Here is a 22,364-nt window from a genome sequence, read left to right on the forward strand (position 1 = left end):
AAGGAGACTCCTCGAACCCTCCCACTAGATTTTTTTGTATTTTAGCGCCGCTGATGACGCCACGACATTAAAAAAATCCACTTCACGGTTTGTCTTTGCCTAACCAACAAGGCTTGCAGTCCAGTGACGTCATCGATTTAAGTTACGGCAACTTGGGACGAGAGCTTGTGATCGTCTCCGCTATTTGTTGGCTTTGTACCTTCAGTAGCGGCTCCGGACTCCTTCAGGGCAGACAAAGCGTTGCGTGGACCTCAGTGCGGGGGAAGAAAAAAGGGGTGTTGGTGGAGAAGAGGACCGAGCTGAGTCGGGCGTGGTAGTGCAGAAGGAAAGTAGTATTTGCTAGCTAAAGTTACAAGAAAGTAGCGGTCGCCATGTCACTGTCGGTACCGCAGAACGGCGTAAAGGCGGATAAGGAACCCGTTATTGAGCTGTTTGTGAAGGTAAGTTTTATTATCTTTTAGTAGACTGGTGATGAAATCACATTGCGGCACTAATTGCTTCGTTTTGCTTTGAAGATGAAAGGAATGTTAGCTTTTGCCACGTGTTTGGCTAAGACCATTAGGCACAGCGAACTATGTCCCTTTAGCCGTTGAGTTCATGTGCTATTGTCTATTTAGTGGAGCCTCCCAGCAGTTGGAGCTCCGTACATTCCCCCTGCATGACACAAGGCAGGGTGGATGCATTTCTCCTCCCATCGCCTTGTAGGAAACAGGCACTCGCTTCTTTTACTTAAACTGCATATACATTTATATATATAATAAATGATAGGGTTACTTTGAAAGCGCGGTACATTGAGTTCTTTGTGTTACTGCCTCTCTTTATTCCTTTGTGATCGTGTGTTACTGGCATTCACTGTGGAAAGCAAAGGAAGAATTTCATTGTACGGGGAAACTTGTTTCCTTACTGTGTATATGAAAATAAACTCGTGGTCAGAATGAGTTATTAGTGATGGTTTTGCATTGAGAATATGCACAATCCCTCTGTATCAAACTATTTTATATTGTTCTGTTGACAAAAAGAACCAGTATGGTTTGATCATTTCTCTGTATGAGCAACACCTTCTCTTTAATGTGGACTTCAGATTGTCATCGCCAGAGCATAGGCAAGGCTTCTTTTACTCTCTTAAGCAGGGCGGGAAATGGGGAGTAGGGGAGTGGGTTTGGCCCACCAGAGGCAGGAGTGCTGAAGGGGATATGTGAACTGAATTGAGTGGCGGTGCATGTGTTCCCGACAAAGACCAACATAAGACCTGCAGCCTTATTTCCATTGTTTGCAGCCCTGAAATGCAAATGAAGCGATTTCATTTTATTGGTGTTAAATAGATAAAATACCCTTTTCTAATTGCTTTACACCTGCCCGAGATTAGGTGGTGTCACCCAGCACAACACATCATTTGTTGTGCTTTAGTTATGATTGAGGTTGGACTCTGCGAGTTTACCATTTATCCTGGATTCAAATAGGAAAATTGTCCTTCCAACTGCTGATGACGTGCAGTGCAGTTCATGTTTGGGATGAGTGTGTGGGCTTTTTTTTCTAGTGTCCAGAACATTTCTATTACCGCTTACATGAGAGGTTACGTCATCCTCCACCTTGGAAGGTTTACACATGATTGTGGCCAACCCTTTCCTTCTGCCCCTCCTTTGCAATGTGCACTTTGTTGTGTGCAGAAGTTTCTTTTTCAGCCTTCTGTGTGGTACAAAGCTGGGCACCATTTAGTGTAACTAGTACATTTGTTGCAATGCTTATCAGTTTATTGTCACTGTCCCATGACAACCTTGTAACAGACGAATGACGATTTTGTTCTGTTGTCTGCTGCAGGCACTGTTAAGTGTGTAGTTTAACAACCAATGAATACCTGTTTAGAAACTAGGGTCGAGCATCGTTTGAATTTGAACCATTCCGGTTCCGATTCGGATTACTTGTGTTGATTGTGGTTCCTAATGATTCTCGATTCCGATGCTTTTTAGAGGCGGGGTCATAAATGTCACGAAATGGGGTCATCACCCGAGAATGTCTGAACCTCTCCATGAATTGTATAATGATATCAACTTTTTATCAACTTTATTATGAATTTCTTACAGGGCTATTTTCAAACAGCATATAAACATCAAACCATCTTGAATAAGATGTTTGAAACTAAGTTTCTTTTTACAGGAGTACACTTTCACAAAAAATGTTTACTTTAGACAAGTAGTATACTTTACTTGCTGCCTCAATGTTGGTGTAAGCTATTTTTTTTATGAATACCTTATTTTGCGAACATGGGTAAACGGGATATAGCTGAAAGTGCTCTTATTTTGAAGGTCAGAAGTGTGTTGTGTGAGTTGAGAAGGTCCCTTGACTGTTGCTAACAGAGATGTACTGTGCACATGAATAAACCCTCCTAGCGCTAACCCTTAGCTCCCGTCCTTTATTTCCACCTAACTTCCATATCAGCTAGCATCCTGAAATACTGATTTGCATTGGCATGAGACAGACGTCATTTATGGTTTGACTTCCCAGATTCTGACTGCTTAGAGGAAGTCCGACGTAGCGCATCAAAAACCAGGTACTGTGTTATTTCCACAACATGAATATGTGAACATTAATCATGTTGCACCCTCCGTTGCATGATATCATTGTGTTGCAAATGTTGCACTGAGCCGACCGCTCCTTTTTATGAAGTTAAGGCAAACTTTTTAGCTTCTTTTTTGCTGGTGTTCGCCGGCTTCTTCTTTATTGGTGTTTGCGGCTATTTCTTCCTGTCTGCGATGTGCGCATCGAATCTAGGAATCTAAATACATTTAACAATCCCTGGAGAGTCGAGATGTTCGTCCCGGTTCCCATCGATGCTCGAGATTCGATGCCCATCCCTATTCGTAACACCGTGTTTTCGACCAGTGCGTCCTTCAAACACTTAGCTTTGAAGACAAAGCAAAGGCAGTGAAAATAAAAGCAGATCATACTTTTTTTTTTGTACTTTGTACTTTGTATAATTCTATTATACATTCTATAATTCTAAACTTTATAAATTCTGTATTTAGACTAGATAATTGACATATTATCTAAGATTATATATACACTCCTGATCAAAATCTTAAGACCAGTTGAAAAATTGCTGGAATTTGCATTTTGCATATTTGGATCTTAATGAGGTTTTAAGTAGAGATACAATATGCAAAAACAAGAAGGGGGAGTGAGACAAAAAACACTTTGAAAAAGTACATTTATTGAAAACAACAATTAAACTAAAATAGGCTGTTTATCAGCTGATCAAAAGTTTTTAAGACCATCGCTCAAAAAATAACAAACTCTCCAAACCAGAACCAAAAATGTTCTCAGTAGGACTCAGTAATGAGTAGCTCCACCGTTCTTGTTAATCACTTCCAAAATGGGTTTGAGCATGCTTGATGCGAGTGTTTCCAGGAGGCTAGTGGGAACATTGCTCCAAGTGGTGAAGATGGCTTCACGAAGGGCATCAACTGTCTGGAACTGATGGCCGTTTTTAAAAAAACTTCCCTTGCCGTCCATCCCCAAATGTGATTTAAATGAGGGGAACATGCAGGATGGTCCAAAAGAGTGACGTCATTCGCCCTGAAGAAGTCCTTGCTCAAGCGAGCATTGTGAACTGCAGAGTTGTCCTGTTGAAAAACCCAGCTGTTACCACACAGACGAGAGTTATCAGTCATGAGGGATGCCCGCTGCAACATCTGCGTGTAAGCAGCCGCCGTTTGACGACGAAATTAAAATGAATCCAAAGACGCTCCAAACTTCAGTGGGATTAGACCGTCGTGAGACAGGTTAGATTTACCCTACTGATGTGTTGTTGTTGCTAATTACCCTACTGATGATGTGTTGTTGTGGCTAGCCTGCGCTGGTAGCGAGCCGGGGCCCTAGCTTGGTAGCTGGCGCGTCAGTATTGTTGTCTTCAGCTATGGCAAGTTATGGAGCATGCGAGACAATCCTCGTGCATTGTTTATTAGACATTAGACAGATGGCTTTTCTCATGATTGCCGGTGCATGTCTCCACAATAGATTATTCTAAAGATTTATGGCTGATTATTATCGATACAGGAGGCTTCTTCCGGCATTGTAGTAGTTCCCTGTTGAAACCAGATGTCTGGTCACATCGGTTTATTGTTCACATCCCTAATTGTTAAGATATTGTGATTAATTGTGTCTAATGCTTTTTGTCAACTCGATAAATACTGCAGCTGCGCACTCTGCGGTCTATAGTGTTGGTAATTTGTCACCACAAGTGCCATTGTTGAAATGTTAGACCTATATCGGTATTGGCTGTCAGTGAGTACTTAATTCTTATTTACAAATTTGTCTAGCCTGTTATTGAATAGCTTTTCGTGGATTTTGGAAAATAGTGGCAATAAAGAAAGTGGTCGGTAGTTAGAAAACTGGTGTTTGGCTCTAGTTTTGAAGATTGGTACGACTTATAGCAATTTTAATTTTTGATATTTATACAACCAGCAAACAGTGTTATAATTTCTCCACTTTGCACAATGGTTATGATATTAGATATAATATAAAAATATATAAATATCGATTATGTTGACAATTGTTTAATCTAAGGGGGTGAGGGAATGATGTACTGTATATTGCACATGCTTGGTACAAATCGGGTTGCCTGATGCGTGTGCACAATCTGAACTGCCATAAAATAGGCCAAGCGATGACATAGTTTGCACATGCGTACGTAGTACAGATCAGGTTGCCTGAAAAACAGGGTGACAACGTAGCAATACTTTGAATGGCAGTCGCCATTTTGTTATGCTCGGACAGCATCTGCGCATATATGCCGCTTCCAACAAGATGCTATTTTTGTAGAGTAAGCAGGGAAAGAAGGCAAAAATGCCGCAGAAGAAAAAGATAAAAATGATTTATGGTTAACAGACTATTGCAACTGTATTTTCTGCTTCCAGTACTACTGATCAGCTTCGTGACAGTACCTCAACATTGTATGTATTGCGTTGAATCCGTAAACTTTTCACATTTGGAATTTTGTTTAGATACATCCGTTAATTACAACAATATCATACCATACCAACATCAAAGGGCACTACAATTTAAGAAAAAGATAAGAAATTGAAAGAAGTGTTTTTGTTCTGTTCTTCATTAGGGATCCATTGAATTTCCCAGGGACCCACTCAATTCACCACCTGTGGGTCCCGGGGACTCACTACACTGAAAACCTATCACCATCGCTGCGTATGTATGACCCCACGCATGAGCAGAATACCCTACCTGTAACTCAGTCATTTGCAACACAATCCAGTCTGCTTGTATTTCAGCTTTATTATTCTGCTTGGAGGAGCCTTAATGAAAGCGGGATGTAAAGCAAAGTGTTTTACCAGAACATTGAGGATAAAATGACAAGACTTCTAACTCCTGATCGTGGTCAAAATACATGATCATGGCCTTTGTTGTCTCTGAAACCCTGGCACGCTGCTCATAAAGAACAGCACTGTCAAATGTTTATACCCCAGTAACTGTTTGTGATGGTGATACAACATAGATTGTTTTATATAAGGTTGATGATTAATATGACTATACACAGTGCCAGTCAAGAGTTTCTACACTGTTGACCAGGCTTATGAGAGCGAGAAAGTGTAACACAACTTTTGACTGTTACTTAGGCCTGTCACGATAATTAATAAATCAACTAATGGCACAATAAATAAAAATGAAGTTGATAATTTTGTTGGCCTTGATATATTGACATGTGCATGTGTGTTTGTTTTCCTCCTCTCTTTCTCTAACAAAAAGGTTGATGACAAGAGGTTTCACTCTATGCATCTGTCTCAACGCCTGGGCGTGTTGGTCCTGTAGCGAATGTGTGAGCCGCCCTGTCAGTCATTCACCCCTTTTCCACAGTGACTGGTTCAGAGCTTTTTTTGGAGTTGGTTCTCAGAGCTTTGCTCTTCCATTGTCATGGTTCCACAATTGGTTCGAACTGAAGCTCTCTTTTTTTGGTTCAACTTTGGCTCCAAAAGCTTGCTGGGCCGAGTGAGCAAACCGTTTGCATAATGAGGGGGGCGGGGTTACCTAAAAAAAAAAAAAGTTTTGGGCTACATACACCATGCATGCCAACTTGCTGGTGAATGCTGGCAAATGACGGCATATACAGTATATATTATGCCATATATATATAATATAAAATAAAATGCCCTATGTTATCATTACATTAAAAAAAATGTCTCATAATGTTGACAATAATATTGTTTATCGACAATAATTTGTGGGACAATTATCGTCCAGCAAAATTTGTTATCGTGACAGGCCTACTGGTACTGTATATTCTGGGTAAACTGTGTTGTGTGTTTTTAGTGTATTTAGAGTTGGTGCATTTTACTGCCATGCTTATCTGGCTTGTGTCTTAAAAACTACATTTTTGGATTTAAATATGTTTTTGAAAGATTTATAAAATGTGTTCTTGTTTTCATGACAGGTGGTCTAATGAATTTGTTAAGCACTGTATGGTATGTGGATCGGATGTAGTTTGTTTCAACAAAAAGTGAAGAATATCAAGGTGGTCGCTGCGTCCTTAAATTTTTCTGTATGTGACACTTGGTGGAAAGAGTTTGGGTAACTTTGATTTAGACCCACAATGGAATGCCGTGATTATGATAATTAGTATTAATAGAACATTGGTCGATTTGGTTGTTCTTTTTTTGGGCAAAAATGAGCTGTTATGTTGATATGAATGTCTCAGTCTGAAGTTAATGAGTATGTAAGATGTTTGTAGTATGTAAGATGTTTTGTAGATACTGGCAACAACTCTTGTTATTTCTTGTTGAACCCCTCTGACCATCTGATCTTAAATGAAGTAATTCAGACTTACTCTTTCCCTCTTTTAAAATCTATTCTCAACTTTCCACTGTAAGTTGATAGTTTCCTTTGTTCATGTGCACCAGCACAGTAGTCCTGTGTCTGACTGGAAGTCTAGAGGTTTCCACTGAGTGAGGTCACGCTGAGTCAGAGACTTGTTATGGGATATGATGGGCCTGCCACAATCTGGAATGATCTGAACTGTAGTTGTACTCATCTCTGTGGCCATGGTAGGGCTTAGGGACCAAATAGTCATCACCCACTGAGTCCAGTGCTCAGTACTCATGGATAAAACAGGCACATGTCAATGAATTAGAATACTTCTGAAAAGTTAACTTACTACAGTAGTTCAGTTTGAAAAAGTGAAACTCTTCTCTTCTATAGTTTCACTATACTAAGGAAATTAAAAAATAATAACATTTGAGAGGCTGAAATCAGGATATTTACAGTACATTTTTAAATATAACAATCAATTACCAAAATAGTTGTCAATTATTTGGATAATTGATTAATAATTGATTCGTTGATTAATCATTGTAGCTGTATTTAACATATTAACTTATTTAATGTTATGCAGCTTTAATTTGTGTTTTTGTTGGTGTATACACCACCTCTCCCTCTAGCTTGTCTTCTTCGCCCAAGAATTTAATGGTTTTCAGAGCATGGGCATTATCCTCTGGAGACCTGCACATGTATCAAAGCCCAGTGATCAATCTATATCTAAGTGTATATACGCAAGACGGATCTGGTTTCCAATCGCATAGTCCACGTGTGTTAATCTGATCCTCAAACAGTCAAACATGATCTAAAAAGGTGTTTACACGTGTTTTTAAAAAGCTGGGTTCAATCAAATTCATGCAATAAATCAGATTTATTTTATTTGTGCATGTAAATGTAGTGGCTATTACCTGTCTATTTAGTGAGCAGCTTTTTCCATTTTAAAATAACTTCGTAGTTCATTCAACCACCATAAGTTGACCTGTACTTTCCTAAACATTGAATTGTTTGTGTTCAGTGACTGTCAAAGGCCTAATACTATACCAGTCTGCATGCCTGTGCAGCAAATAGTGAGCGGCATTGCCATGTGGTTGCCATAGCTGCAACCGTCCCAAATGAAAATCCCTGCTGTGTCAGGGCTTGAGGAGGAAAGCTCGAGCTCATTCGTCCTCAGCTCCTTATTCGGTCAAAATGTGGCCTGAACTTGCCGAGGAGCCCACCCAATTTTAGACTATAAAGTGCGTTGGGGAGGGGTGAGCACGGGCCGCCAACTTACTAAAATTAGGCTGTGAGCTGTGACTGAGTGGATCTTGCTTGGGCTGAGCAGGATTCATTGTCCCTGCCTGCTGCCTCCTACCATCACCAGTCTGAAAAATATCGTATTAGAATACTGTGCCTATAAAACATAATGTTCTACATTTGTTAAAATGTCCATAAATAACGTAACAGCTGAGGAAGCAGGTGGAGCAAGACCAGCATTTTATGTGCAAAATGTAAAATGAGGACTGTCATGTTCTGCAAAGCCAAACATCAGCATCATCATCATCAGTGCTGAGATATGGCCTTTGCATTATTGTTAATATATTCACATTGGATGTGGCTGATGATAGAAATAAGAGATTGTTTCCCCTGACCAACAGAACATCACCGCACTGCTGGCCCCAAGCTAACGTCAACCTCAACATGAGTCACACCCTCCACTCTGTGCAGTTATATGTCATTTGACATTAAATAAACACATCGGTGTTGACTTAAGGGCTGTCCTTTTGAGCCCGCCATAGTCAGCTGTCCTGTTGCCTGGAAGTTTCATATTGCCTGTTCACATCGGGGGGGGGTCAACTCTGTCAAAGGTGATGTAACTGTCTGCAATATGTGAGTCATTTTCTGTGACATACCGGGCAATAGAATTGCCACTGCTAATTGTTTCTGTGGATGTTGCTGTTTTACTTTGTGGAAAATGTGCGTCATTCTCAACAAGTGCTTAACTTGTTCTTGCCTTACCCGCTGTGTTTTTATTGGGGTGTGAACTACCCCATAACCCCGAAACCCATTCCTGTCAGTTGTGAACTGGTGATGTGCCTAAAACTGCTTTATGTTTTTTCTGCATAGAATGTTCTGTAGGAGCCCTTTGCTGACTGCTATACTATTATAGTGGTGCTCTCGCTGGGAAAGGTATTCTGATGAACAATGTTTTTGATTGTAATTCGATTTTACAGATTAACAAAAAATCCTCTTCTAAAATTGACTGTACTGTTAGCTCAATGATGTTGAAGGCGGTCTATACAGTGACCTCTCGTTCTCAACAGAAGCACAGCTTGTGAAATCCAACCCGACCACCACCAGCATCGTCATGTCACTTCAAGTAAACGAAGCATGCTTTTTGGCGGGTTGAATGGGACATTTCTGGAATAGTTTCTCCCTCCTCCTCCAGTGTCCAACACGCCCCGCCCTCTGACTCAACAGAGGGGCCCAGGATAAGGCTAAGGATGGAATGGAGGAGGAAAAACTGAGCAGCACGGCAAATAGTCTTGCCTCTTAAATGTCTTTTTTTTTTCTTTCTCCCTTTTCACTTCAAGCCTTTTATTACTGCTGGTTCTCACTCCTGTCAAATAGCACTACCTATCATCCCTAATGGTGTCCTCATTTCCTGCAATTTATGTCCCTCACTCTGTATGAAATCCCTGCTATCATTGTCTTTGGCAGGAAGCCGCATTCTACTCTTGAGTCTTTTAAAAGAGGAAAGCACTGGTAACAGGGATCCTGACACGTGGACAGTGGCCAGTGTCAGTCTTGGATGTAATAGTCGTTTCCTGATTTGTAAATAATGTTGTATTGGGCGTTTTCATTTGAAGAAGGAGGTAATCGTTTCCCTATGAGTTGGTCCGTCACACTGGATCGCTCCCGCCACTCATGTGTCTGGCCATTGTCATGGTAACAGTGGCTCTACTGCATTGCCAGCCTTGTTCTTCACCTGAATCTGTATACTTGTGGTGCTGTGAGTGAAATGGACTCATCACCACATTGTTTAAGGTTCAGGAAATGAAAGTCCACTTGTGTAAAGCAATGTATCTCTTGTTATTTCATTCACAAGTTTGCAGAACAAAGGCACTGATGTAAGTCTTTTATATTGAATTCAAAAGTGGTTGGGGGCGGGCGGGGAGTTGCAGGGGGACAGGCGCCGTACAATAGAGGTCAGCAGATGAAAGAGAGTCATCCCACAGGGTGTTACACAGAGGACAACAGCAGCCAGCCTGTGCACAGGAGCTGTTGTACTGATCCATGACTCCAAAACAAAGTCCTCCATTGAAGAACACTCGTGACAATCCACTTTTAAAATCTACCTGTACTATTTATTCATACAGCTGTTGTTGTCAAGTAGAAATCAACATGAACTTTTATGCATTGCTTCTGCACGTCTATGAGGCGATTAGTAGGGGTACACATTAATTATTGAGACATTTTTATTTAGTATATTTTGAATAATTATCAGGTATTTTACCAAATGCTCTGCAAACATTCAGCGATGAGGGAAATAAAATGGAGCTCCAAGACATCAAACCTTATCAGCCACCTGAAACACCAGCATCACGACGACGCTCGGGGCCTAGGGTTTGTTCGTATTGCCTCAGCGTTTGTAAATCAGATGACCCAAGGGATAAAGCGATCTGTGATGCCATCATGGAAATGATGGCGCTGGATGACCACACCTTTACCATTGTTGAAGAGGCAGGCTTTTGTCTGCAAGTTGTGGCACCCCCCTTGGCACCCTTGGAGCCACCATTTTGTACTTGTACAGAGCCGCTGTTTTTTTGTTGTTTCCTTAATAGTAGTGATGTTGTGATATTTGGTAAGGACAAATCTACAGGTACAGTTTGTCAAATCCAACTTTTGAGTTGTTCTTGCCTCCAGGTGTACGTAAACTACAGTTATATATCAATAAAAAAAAGATATAAAAAGTTATCGGTATTGGTCTTGAAGATATGCTGGCTTGAAAAAAATATCGTCCCTCGTGATTACATTAAGTGGAGATGTGAGTCCAGGAAAAACGTCTTCACAAAATGGAGTTTTGTTTTCGGTCACAGAACAGTCAGCTTTGTCATTATGAAGAGGGTGCATACCACTTGAATTGATCTCATTCGCATCACCACCGCTCACTTTTGTATTGTGCAGTCTCGAATTAGAGGAAACAAGAAGCCAGCATGTCTAAGTCACTTCAGAAGTTTCCTGTTCTCTGGTTCTACAGATAAATGGAGACATAGTGTGATGGAGCACTAGAGAAGGCCATCGGCCCCCTAGTCTTTTTAGTGCAGCCAGTCATGTGTGTTAAAGTCTTTGTTGGAAAAGGGCTCTCTGCCGTGTACAATGCCAACAAATGGACCAAATGTTTGTGCAACACAGATATGAACCCATGATTATTTTTCACTTTGCATTTTTTGAGACATTTGAGAATAATTTTAATTTCATGCTTGCAAATGATGTCATCTTTGATAGATTCATAGATACTGCTTTTATTTTGACTATGTGATACACATTCCTGATCTTTTTTTTTTTTTTTTTTTTTTTTTTTCCCCCTGTCCTGTCCAGCCTTTAAAGCAGATAGAATTGTATACCTAAATGCCGTCAAGTGCTCAACAGATTTACTCTGCCAGAGAGAAGTGTGATATACACTTCCCCTGTCATACAAAATTTATTCGACCTTGATGCTTGTTATAAAGCAAATTTGGAGCGCCCGGACCGGAGCAGGAGGGGACAGAGAAGAAGAGAAAAGGAAACGGGGGGGGGGGGGGGGCGAGAGGGGACAAAAACAAAAAAAGAGAGACAAGAGACAAGGACAACAGCAGCAACAACAACAATTGTGACAGAACAACAGAAACATACCGAACGACATCAGCAAATAAATGTCCGTGACAACTATAAAGACGAACAAGGATAAAGGACAAATCAATATCAACAACCACAATGACAAAGCTGTCAATGACAATCAGACATAATAGCAGTCATGAAATGATGACCTATGACAGTGATCACAATGACAATACTGCATTGAAACAGTCGCACACAATAGCAGTCATGAAATGATGAATTATGATAGTGATCACCATGATAATACCGCATTGAAACAGTCACACATAACTGTAGTAATGAAATGATTATCCATGATAGTGAATAGAATCAAAGTTACTGTAATGCACATCATTGTAAAAAAAAAAAAAAATACATATACACACATATATACATACATACACATACATAAATACATATATACATATATATATATATATATATATATATATATATATATATATATACACATATATACCGCACATACACACATATATATATATAGTCATACTGCTGAAATCACCGTCGCTGTAATAAAACCAACAACATAATAACACCCTGGATAACTCAGTGAGTAATGTGGGGAAGTACGTATGTACTGTGAGTGTGCATATGTACAGGTATCTCTGTATGTAAGGAAGACTTCATATATATATAAAGGTGCAGGAATGTGTGGGCGTGTGATTGTCACTGAGAGTGCATGAAAGGAAAGGGGCCGCCTTCCACCTCCCAGAGAGCCCCGCCCCAAATAGCAAGGCCGGGCCCCGGCCGCCAGAAGGCCACCAGGCCCATAGGGGCAGGCAGCACAAAGAACAGTGCCCCAAGAGCCAGCCCAGAGAGCCCCCCCCCCCCCCCGGGAAGACCAGTAAGGGGCCGAAGAGAGGTAATCCCAGCCAAGGACAGGGCGCCAGCGGGCCGGAGGACTGCCAACCCCCGAGACCAGCGAGAGATCACACCCCACAAAGGCAGACGGGTACCGGGGGCCACAAACCGGCAGGCCCAGAGACGCCTCCACAGCCGGAAAGAAGCCCGCCCGCGCCGGAAGCGCCAATTCTCCCCCACCGCCACCCCCACCCCCAGGGAGCGGAGCCCGGCCCGCCCCGGGCCAACCCCCGCCCGACCCCCGACACAGGGCCGCCCCGCCAAGGGATGCAGGAGGCACACCCTCCACCCACCCGGCGGAGGCACGGGCGGCAGAGATGTATCGCCCAGCACCTGACCCCACGGAGCAAACCCCTGTATGCCCCCCCCCAAATAAATAACTAAAATAAATAAATAAATAAAAATACACACACGCACGCACATACACACTCCTACGCACCCACACACACGCACATAAACGCTCCTACGCACAAACACACCCCTATGCGCACGCTCATACACACTCTTACTTACTCAAGCGCGCACACACACACACACACACACACACACACACACACACACACACAGTGGTCGACTGCCCGACACCCGGAAGCCCCACCCTATCCCCCGTTGGTAACCCAAGGAGCAGCGGAGCCGGGGACCCCGGGGTCCCAGACATACGATTCAGAACCCAGGGGCGGAGAGCGCAGACTGCCGGGGAGCAGGAAGACACCCGGCCACACCCCCCCAGCGGTAGGACGCCGCCAGCGAGGCAGACAGGGGAGTCAGCGAGGAGGAGAGCGGGAAACCGAGCAGGCAGGCGGGAAAACGGGCGAGCAGCCAGGCGAACCACCACACAGCGCCAACCGAGACCCGCGGGCCAGCAAACCCCGAAGAGAGAGCGGGAGCACCACACCCCAAGCCGCAGGGAGGCCAAGCACCAGCGCCGAGAAGGCGAGACCAGCAGCCGACCAGCCGACGGCCCCCACATACCACCAGAAGCCAGACCAGCCACATGCCACCAGAGCCGACAGCGCACCACCCGCGCACCGGAGCCCCACCCCCGACAAGCCCACAGACAGACCGGGGGAGGCGAGGACACAGACAGCGGCCCGGCAGCGCACAAAGCGCAACGGCGACAGACGCCCAAGCGCCCGGCAGAGCACGACCCCCCCCAGCGAGCCCGGCCCCAGGGCACCCGCCCCCCCACCCCCACCCCGCCACCCAGGCCCACAGTACCCGCAAGCATGACCAAGCCCCAACCCACCAGCTGGCCCGGCGCCCCAGCAGCCGCCACAGCGCAGCAACCACCGGCCGCCGCGACAGCACACGGGCCACCCGAAGCACCAGCACCGCCCCCCGGAGACCGCCGAACCCGCCCCAAGAGCGCAGAGGCGCCCGCGGCACGTGTCAGTCCAGGGGGGGCACCGCAAGCCGCCCCCCCCGGCGCAAGCCCCGGCATCAACAGGCCCCAGAGGGCCACCCCAGGGAAGGGCAGGCGAACCAGACAAGGGCACCCCACAGGCCAGGCCGCCCCGGGCGAGCCACCGCGACGGCCAGGCCCCCGGCCACACCGCCGACCCTGGCGGGCAGACGCCGAGGTGCACGAGGCACCCCAATCCAGCCCGCCCCACCCGTGTATGTGATAAGGTGTGATAGTGTCTATGATGCAATTAAAAAAATAAATAAATAAATAAAATAAAATAAAAGAGGATGGTGTATCTGTGTGCATGTATATGGAGTGTATGTGGATGATAGCTAATGATGCAATTAAAATCGGGGGACAGCTGCCGCTCGGAGGGCCCCTCACCTGGCCAGCCCCCCCAAACCCTAAGTGTCTACTCTGCGATTAAAATACATTCCTGATCTTAAATTTGTTGTGCTTGTATCTATTGTAGGCAGGAAGCGATGGCGAGAGCATCGGGAACTGTCCTTTCTCCCAAAGGCTGTTCATGATCCTGTGGCTTAAAGGCGTCGTTTTCAACGTTACCACAGTAGACCTCAAGAGGTATGCTTGTCCTCTTCTGTTCCTCAGATATCTCTACTGACTCAATGTTTTGGTATTTAAACTGCCCTAAACTTGCAAATGCTCGGTGTACTTTAAAATGCATTGGTTTATATCACGGGTTCTGATTATTATTTGGTCACACACAGCTTTTCCTGTTCAACTGGTATATCAAAGTGTTGAACAGTTGCACATTCAACACTTTGATATACCCACAGCCCTGACATGCTCACTGCCTCCCACTGTTTATTTGGTTTTCCCATGACCCTTTCCCAGGCTGAACAAAATTTGAGAAAACCAAACAACCAGGCTCTTTAGAGGCTACAGACTCCACACACATCCTGCCTCCTTTGCTGGACAACATGTCATTTATCATCACAGAGATCCAAATATGGATGATGCTCTGCAATTTTGACTGCATTTCCTCCCAGTTGCAAGGGAACACATGGATTCCAGCTCCAGACAGTCTTTACTAAACCCGCTCCATTTCCCTCAGTGTGTTTCATTTTAAAATGCTGTTGGAATTGTTTTCTACTTGCCAAGCCAAGGCATCAAGTGCCAGACTATTTTCAGCCATGGTCTTTTCAACATCTGGTCCGTTGTCCCTCAATGTGTCAATTTACCCTCATCGTGTCAATTTGACCAGCATTCAGGATTCCCTCCATTTTGTATCAAAGCATGTGGCAGCTGCTCACACCCTCTATGCCACAGCTTCCTGGCCAAATACTGTACACCTTTTAAATCGTCTTTCCTCTCCCGATAAAGGGTGAATGATATTTTCCCAGAAATTTGCATTGACTTTGCTAGAAGAGCATGTAACCTAAAACAGCTTAGTGAAATCCTTGAGAAGGTGACAGAAGACTGCCTACTTGCAGCATCTGCTTACATCTTTCTCCTCAGACAAACCTTTGTTCAGCAGCAGGGACTTTTAGCATTTACTTGCTAGTTGATGCTAAATCATTCTTATGAAAGAAGAATTTGTGCTCATGGTTCTTACCGTTGCATTAAATTAAAAGAACATCACATTATTGTGTCTGCAGGAGAAAATGTCACATGTACAAGTCAAATGGTTTGTCCGAGTTGACAGAGTTGACCTCCTCTTCCAGGTCAAATATTATATATCCTTAATGAGATCCTGTGACTTAGTGGCTGCTTCTTACCACTGCTTAGTGATATCATTGGCCAAGGGTGCCACTTCCTCTTTGCATGCCGAAGAATTGATGTTATTTCCTGTTTTTGTGCCCCTGCATGCCTTGTCCAAAAGCTGCGTCTGTGTGCTTCTTAACTTTACAAAACACTCTGTCCGTTCATAGATCATTTGGTAGTTTATAATTACAGCATCTATGAAAGCGTGCTTGTTGATCCTGTCAATTGTTAAATACTAAAAGAGAAAAAAAGCATTAGTGTACACACTAATTACTCCACACATGTTCATGATTGTGTGTGTCTGTCCTGCCATCAGAGGCATCTGGTTTGAAATGCAAAGGCAGAGTTAAAGGCCACAGATTGGGATACACATGCTGAGGAGGCAAACAGTTTTAAAGCACAACAGTGCTCACTATGGCATAGCAAACTTGGCCTTGTGAACTTCACCTCACTCAAAATCTTCCCTCAATGTCCTGCAGGAAGCCTGCGGATCTACAGAACCTCGCCCCAGGCACACACCCTCCCTTCGTCACCTTCAATGGCGAGGTCAAAACAGACGTCAACAAGATTGAGGAGTTTCTTGAGGATGTCCTCTGCCCGCCCAAGTAAGCATTCTCTTACCTTTTTGATAAGTGTGCCACGACCTTGTAAGTGCTCACAATGCACACTGTTGCCAAGCACACTGTAAAAATGAATATTTCTTTGTGTATATTTCATGTGCAGGTACATCAAACTTGGAGCGAGACACCCCGAGTCAAACACAGCTGGTATGGATATTTTTGCCAAGTTTTCAGCCTTCATTAAGAACTCAAAACCAGATGCAAATGAAGGTAGGCATCCCCTCTTGACATATACAAATGTATACGAGGCATGCTGATGAACAATGCATTGTCTGGCTCTCATTAATCTCAGCCAATAAGTACAATCGGAAGTATGGGCCCCCCCCCAAATTCACATTTAAGATGCCTTTTTTTTCTTCGATACTCTGCAGCATATCTAAAGACGGCTGTACATGTACGTACAATATTGTGATGTAGCTATGTTGTTAAAGAACAGATTGCCAGAAACCATCCACCAATCTCAGAGATTCTTCTGGTTACCTAGCAACATTGCTTGAGCTGTCCTGATTGGTTGCTTTCAGGCATGAATCAAAAACACTGAGCTTTTGTTCTGCTGCCTCTCTGTGTCCTCAGGCTCCTCACCTGCTAGGGCACTGTGGAAAAAACAAAAGAGCAGCTCTACTAGCATGGACTAATGCTGCCAATTGCAACTTTCATGTTTTATTCATTAATTCGCCCTCATAGGAGCTGTTGGCAAAATGTATTGTCAGTAACGTAACAATGATAAGGTTACTTGAAATATTTGTGTGCATGCGCTGCAACGGACGTTAACCATAATGACAAAATGGCATGATCTTGTGACGTATTTTTAGTTGGCTATTCTCCGCCCTTAGAAAATATTGAGCAATTTGAAAGGCAAGACTGTGTAAACAGCATGGGGCTGAATGCTATGCGTCGTTGATAAGTGCCCTATGAAACAGTTCTGTTGAACGACTGATTGGAACACACACAACATTCATGGCATTTTTCAACTGTACCATGACTTGTTAATAACCAACTCAAAGATGAATGGGTAGATACAGGCTATAAAGTACATACCCATAACTATGTCTGAAGAACAGCCTCAAATGTGTCACTGCTGTCAGATATCAGTCATACACTAAGAGGCACACAGCACAAAAAAATTTATTTCTGCATTTTTTTTCTTCACAATGAATGTTGGTGAAATACTGCCCCCATGTGTTTGGACATGGTATTTAAACTAGGGAAGTCTACCTGGGCATGAAATTGCTTGTGGTTCTGTTCAGCTCTGGAGCGCGGGTTGCTGAAGACCCTGCAGAAACTGGATGAGTATCTCCGTTCACCTTTGCCGGACGAGATCGATCACAACAGCATTGAGGACGTCAAGGTTTCTACTCGCAAGTTCTTGGATGGTGAGGAAATGACCCTGGCCGACTGCAATTTGCTTCCCAAGCTGCATATCGTCAAGGTGAGTGCACCAGCAGCATTAAATACTTCATAATTGAATTTTCCTGGTTGACTGCTTCTCCCTGATTTCTGTTACTGCAGGCCATATTGCTATATATACTCATCAAAATTGTAAGACCAGTTGAAAAATTGCAAGAATTTACATATTGCACTGTTGGATCTTGAGGAGCTTTTACGTTGAGCTTTAAAATGCAAAAAGAAAAAAGGGCAGTGAGACAAAAAAAATTTGAGTAAGCAATTTATTGCAAACAACCGTTGAACTGAAATACAATCATCCCCCTTTATCGCGGTTAATTGGTTCCAGGCCCAACCACGATAAGTGAATTTCTGCAAAGTAGGATTCAATATTAATAAATGGAATATTTTTGTCGTAGAGACTCACGATGCACTTCAATCGCTTTATAAACAAGCAGAGAACACCTGCAGTGAACATTCACACAGGAGCTGCTATTGGCCACTCGCTACACTGCTAACCTGCTGCTAGCACTTACCTAACAGGCAACTTTAGCTAGCTGACATCAAACATGTCACTTCCCAGGCCCCGCTTCTTAAAGACACACACAGCAAGTCACAGATACTGTGTTACGCATAACACGTCTTATAAATGCCTTTTTATATTTGTATTTTCATTCATTCACACATTTTTCTGCTTGAAAATGCTTAATTTAGGCCAAGGGTGCTAAAACCTTTCCGGCCTGTGAGCTGCTTTGAAAATGACTAAGTCACAAAGATCTACCTCCTACTATAAATATAAAAGAAATAAATATTTACTAGTATTATGTACTTTGTACTTTTTTAAAATGTATTTATTTTATCAGGGGTGCGTGCGCACACTTTTTCAGCATGCGTGTTTACTATAAAACACATGTTATACTGTATATGTAAAATCTAACCGATAAACTCTGAAACCACAATGCTAAATACTAATGATTAGTATTTCACATTGACAGTTTCAAAGTTTACAGGTCATCAAAGTAGTTGATAGTTGATTATTTGTTCACAAATAATCCACAAATTCAATAAGGCAATAAAGATAATTACACATAATTCCACTATAGGTTTATAGTACATAACCTGATTCCCGGCAATGTCAGTCAAAATAGCTACGTAGCGTTCATTAGACACACTGGTCATGTAGTACCCCAGGTAGCATTTGCTATCAAACATTACCTATATCCAAGAAATGGAAATGATTATTTAAACGGCAATGAAGCCGAAGTCAAGGTGACACATTCAAAAGGTTTCAGCAATAGGCACATTTTCCAGTTAATCATGAAATCGAGGGAAAGGCTTCATGAGACGTCATCTGTACTTCTGTGAAGAATGTGTTGGACGTTTCGCTCCTCATGCAAAGAGCTTCGTCAGCGAACGAACAAGTGCTGGTAGCCTAGGCCTTAAATACAGTAATAATCATGAAATAGTAGTTTATAATAATAAACTAATAGTAAAATAATAGTAGTGAAATAGTAGTTTAAGAAACAAAAGCATAGAAAAGTCGTTTCTATAGTGGAGTTCATGACGAAAAGTAGCCATCAAAGATTCACTTTTTTTCTACATAACTAGCCACAACAAGTGGCAAACAAAGACATCTTACCGCTGAGTTTGTCCCTAATCAAAATAATAAAGGCGAAAGTTGCCTTTCTGTGTGTAGTTTTGAGACGTCCCTTAACCACTTCATCTTTGCTGTAGGGGGAGCAAGAGCGAATCAGATGGGGAGAATAATGTCAACTGACTAATGTCATATGACATCTACAACACTACCTTGGCGAATTACTGGTAGCTCACGATCGACGTAATGGGCACCCCTGATTTGCTTTTTTACAAATAGACCATATGGAACCATGAAACAGCAGTCATTTTGTTAATTAATTTTTTTAAAATCGCGATAGAGTAGGGGCGCAACATTTGAACTGCAACGAGGGACGACTATATGCTGTTCATCAGTTGATGAAAAGTTTAAGACCATAGTCCGAAACCCCCCTAAAATAGAAATACAATTTTCAGAAAAGGACGCCAGTGTTACCAAGAAGCTAGTGGGAATGTTGCTCCAGATAGTGAAGATGGCTTCACTGAGGGCATCCACCGTCTGGAACTGATCATTTTTGTAAACTAATCTAACAGTTCCTTAGCCAAACAGGTTGCAAGGGAAACAGTTTAACAGAGATGCGTGACAGATAGTGAGCTGGGCCAGTGTGATGATTAAATGAAGTTTGCAATGGACGAGAGTGAAACCGCGTCTGCGTGTCTTCCATAAAGATAAAGTGATATTAAATGTTTAATTCGTCATTTATATATATTTTGTTTTCTGCATATAAAGCTGTAATTCTTTACAAAATGTGTTCTGTTTTAATATTTTTGAGTGTCTGGAATGGATTAATTGGATTTCCATTATTGCTTATGGGAAAAATGTATTCGGTTTTCATACGCTTTGTTTTCTTCAGACCGGATTCATGATGAAAACAGAGGTTCCACTATAATTTGGATTTAATTAAGCTAAAACGTATTGCAGTGAAGTACATAGAACCACCTTGAGATAAACGTTTGCCATGTTTTTGGAGTGTAGGAAACGTTTCAAACGTAATGTAGCGCCTGACACCACTTGCTTCTTGTAATGTACATGACACTGTACCCTCAGGTGGTGGCCAAGAAGTACAGAGGCTTTGACATCCCCAAGGAGATGACTGCTATCTGGAAGTACCTGAACAATGCCTACACGCGCGAAGAATTCACTAACACCTGCCCCAGTGACAAGGAGATTGAGATCGCATACGCAGATGTAGCTAAGAGGCTCGTCAAATAAGATAACCTGTCCCGAACTCCCCAACCCCTGGTACCGCTTCACACCTACTCTCCAGCACATGGACTGAAGTGCTTACACATGAGAAAGACAAACTGCATCTTTTTGTTACTTTGGTAACTCATCACTGATTACATAAACATGTCCAGTGCATTCAGCAGCCTTTATTCAACATTAATAGCTTTCATTTTGGTTTGCTGATGAATTGTGAGGCACAGTGAATGCAGCCAGACCCTTTGTATCCAAATCGGTATTCCTTTCTCTCCCTGATAAGTGATCCTTCATGTGCATGGAGGGACGAGGCCGTGAACTGCTCTTTATTTAATTGTAAAGTGGTTATAAAACAAATGCTGAGAAGCAGTTTTTTCTGGTCTTTTGGCTTGTGAACAGTGTTTTAGACAAGAACTCCTCCAAATCTGTGATCTCATGGATCTGCTAACTCAGACCATGTAATTCCAGGTAAAGGCACCTGGTATTCAAACAGGTGAAAACTTATTGTAGCTCAGTAGAAGTGTAGGAAGCCACCTGTACCCGGCTGCAGGAGAATTTCCTCAGGAATCGTAAGAACCTGAGTTCTCACATGTTCGTCATATGTAGCTCACAAATAGATGCCCGCTATTGCCTTCTATGATCACCATATTGCCGTAGAAAGAAAATGTCCACCAAACAGAACTTCTTGAAGCGAAGTGTCCAGCTGGAGTAGCGGAGGAGCTGACAGAAAAGGGGCACATGTATTCTGGTCTCACTGTGGAAACATGACTCTGGTTATGTAAGAAAAAAATGGATGTAAAGACAGTAAGGTGCAGTCATGTGCTAGTAGTAGTACAGGTGACACTAAAGGTATTTGGGACACAAAAGGAATCAGCAGCTATTAGCATCAAAACAAATCATCCGTATATTGATTATTCTTAAAGCATTGAATGTATGTTAATGGTTACAGTAGCTCCAAAAGTGCTTTAGCAGAAGAGCAAAACATTTCATTCTTTTTTCCCACAGTTTTTGTTATCAGACGAATTTGATAAAAGGAATTGTAAATATTTGTTTTGATTGCTCTGATTTGATTGTGCAAATTTTACACATTTCATGGTCATGGTTTGAGGACATGGGTCATTTCTTGCCCGCTCAGATTTCAGTTTTCCATGAGCCTTCTCCTTGCCTTACTTGTCTTTGCAGGATCATTTCAGTACGTCAGGTTGTTGTTACCTAAGATAATATCCAAGTTATGCTCTGTAACTTTTATTTTATTTCCTTCAAAAGCCAAATTGAAATAAACTTCTTACTGGAATTCTCATGTGTTTTTAATGTATCCTTTATGCCGTGACGCAACAATCTTTGTATTGTTCACGCTCTAATAATGCTGCTTTTTGAGGCTCCACCGCTCCACTGGTTTGCCCCCCCCCCCAGACCCTCCCGCTAGCTTGACGTTGACATTCTCTTCAGATTTCAGGTCAACAGTTGCGAAACACAGTGACTGTTGTAATTATTAGATTGGATTCATCTCACGAACCGTCCCTGTCTCTCATAATTGGCATTGCCACGAAGGAAGTAGCAAGCGAAATCCTGGTTTAATACCTAAACATGCCTCACACTTTATAATACGCATATACATTTATAAATGTTTAGGGCCCACACGGTGGCTGAGCGGTTAGCATGTTGGTCACAATCAGGAGATGGGGAAGGTCTAGGTTCGCCCCGTGCATGCGTAAGTTTTCTCCGGGTACTCCGGTTTCCTTCCTCATTTCAAAAACATGCATGTTGGGTTCATTGAGACTAAATTGTCCACAGCTATGAATGTGAACATATTCATGCAACCCTAATAAGGATAAGTGGCATAGAACACGGATGGGTG

At 42.7% G+C, this 22,364-nt stretch overlaps 1 protein-coding gene across 3 annotated transcripts; it reads left to right on the forward strand.

The window, feature by feature from the left end:
- The first annotated feature begins 19 nt into the window (after nt 1–19).
- clic4 (chloride intracellular channel 4) lies at nt 20–21,800 on the forward strand. 3 transcript variants are annotated; one of them, XM_054797066.1, is made up of 7 exons: nt 20–440; nt 2,503–2,548; nt 14,418–14,527; nt 16,150–16,275; nt 16,394–16,500; nt 17,538–17,719; nt 20,354–21,800. In XM_054797066.1, the coding sequence occupies exons 3-7, from the start codon at nt 14,472–14,474 to the stop codon at nt 20,516–20,518; spliced, it is 636 nt and encodes a 211-aa protein (XP_054653041.1). In that variant the 5' UTR covers nt 20–440; nt 2,503–2,548; nt 14,418–14,471; the 3' UTR covers nt 20,519–21,800. The 3 variants fall into 3 exon arrangements, with proteins under 3 accessions (XP_054653041.1, XP_054653040.1, XP_054653042.1); XM_054797065.1 differs by lacking the exon at nt 2,503–2,548; XM_054797067.1 differs by lacking the exons at nt 20–440; nt 2,503–2,548 and adding an exon at nt 8,643–8,666.
- Nucleotides 21,801–22,364: the final 564 nt, after the last annotated feature.

Source organism: Dunckerocampus dactyliophorus, chromosome 13, assembly GCF_027744805.1.
Source record: "Dunckerocampus dactyliophorus isolate RoL2022-P2 chromosome 13, RoL_Ddac_1.1, whole genome shotgun sequence".
NCBI lineage: Eukaryota > Metazoa > Chordata > Actinopteri > Syngnathiformes > Syngnathidae > Dunckerocampus > Dunckerocampus dactyliophorus.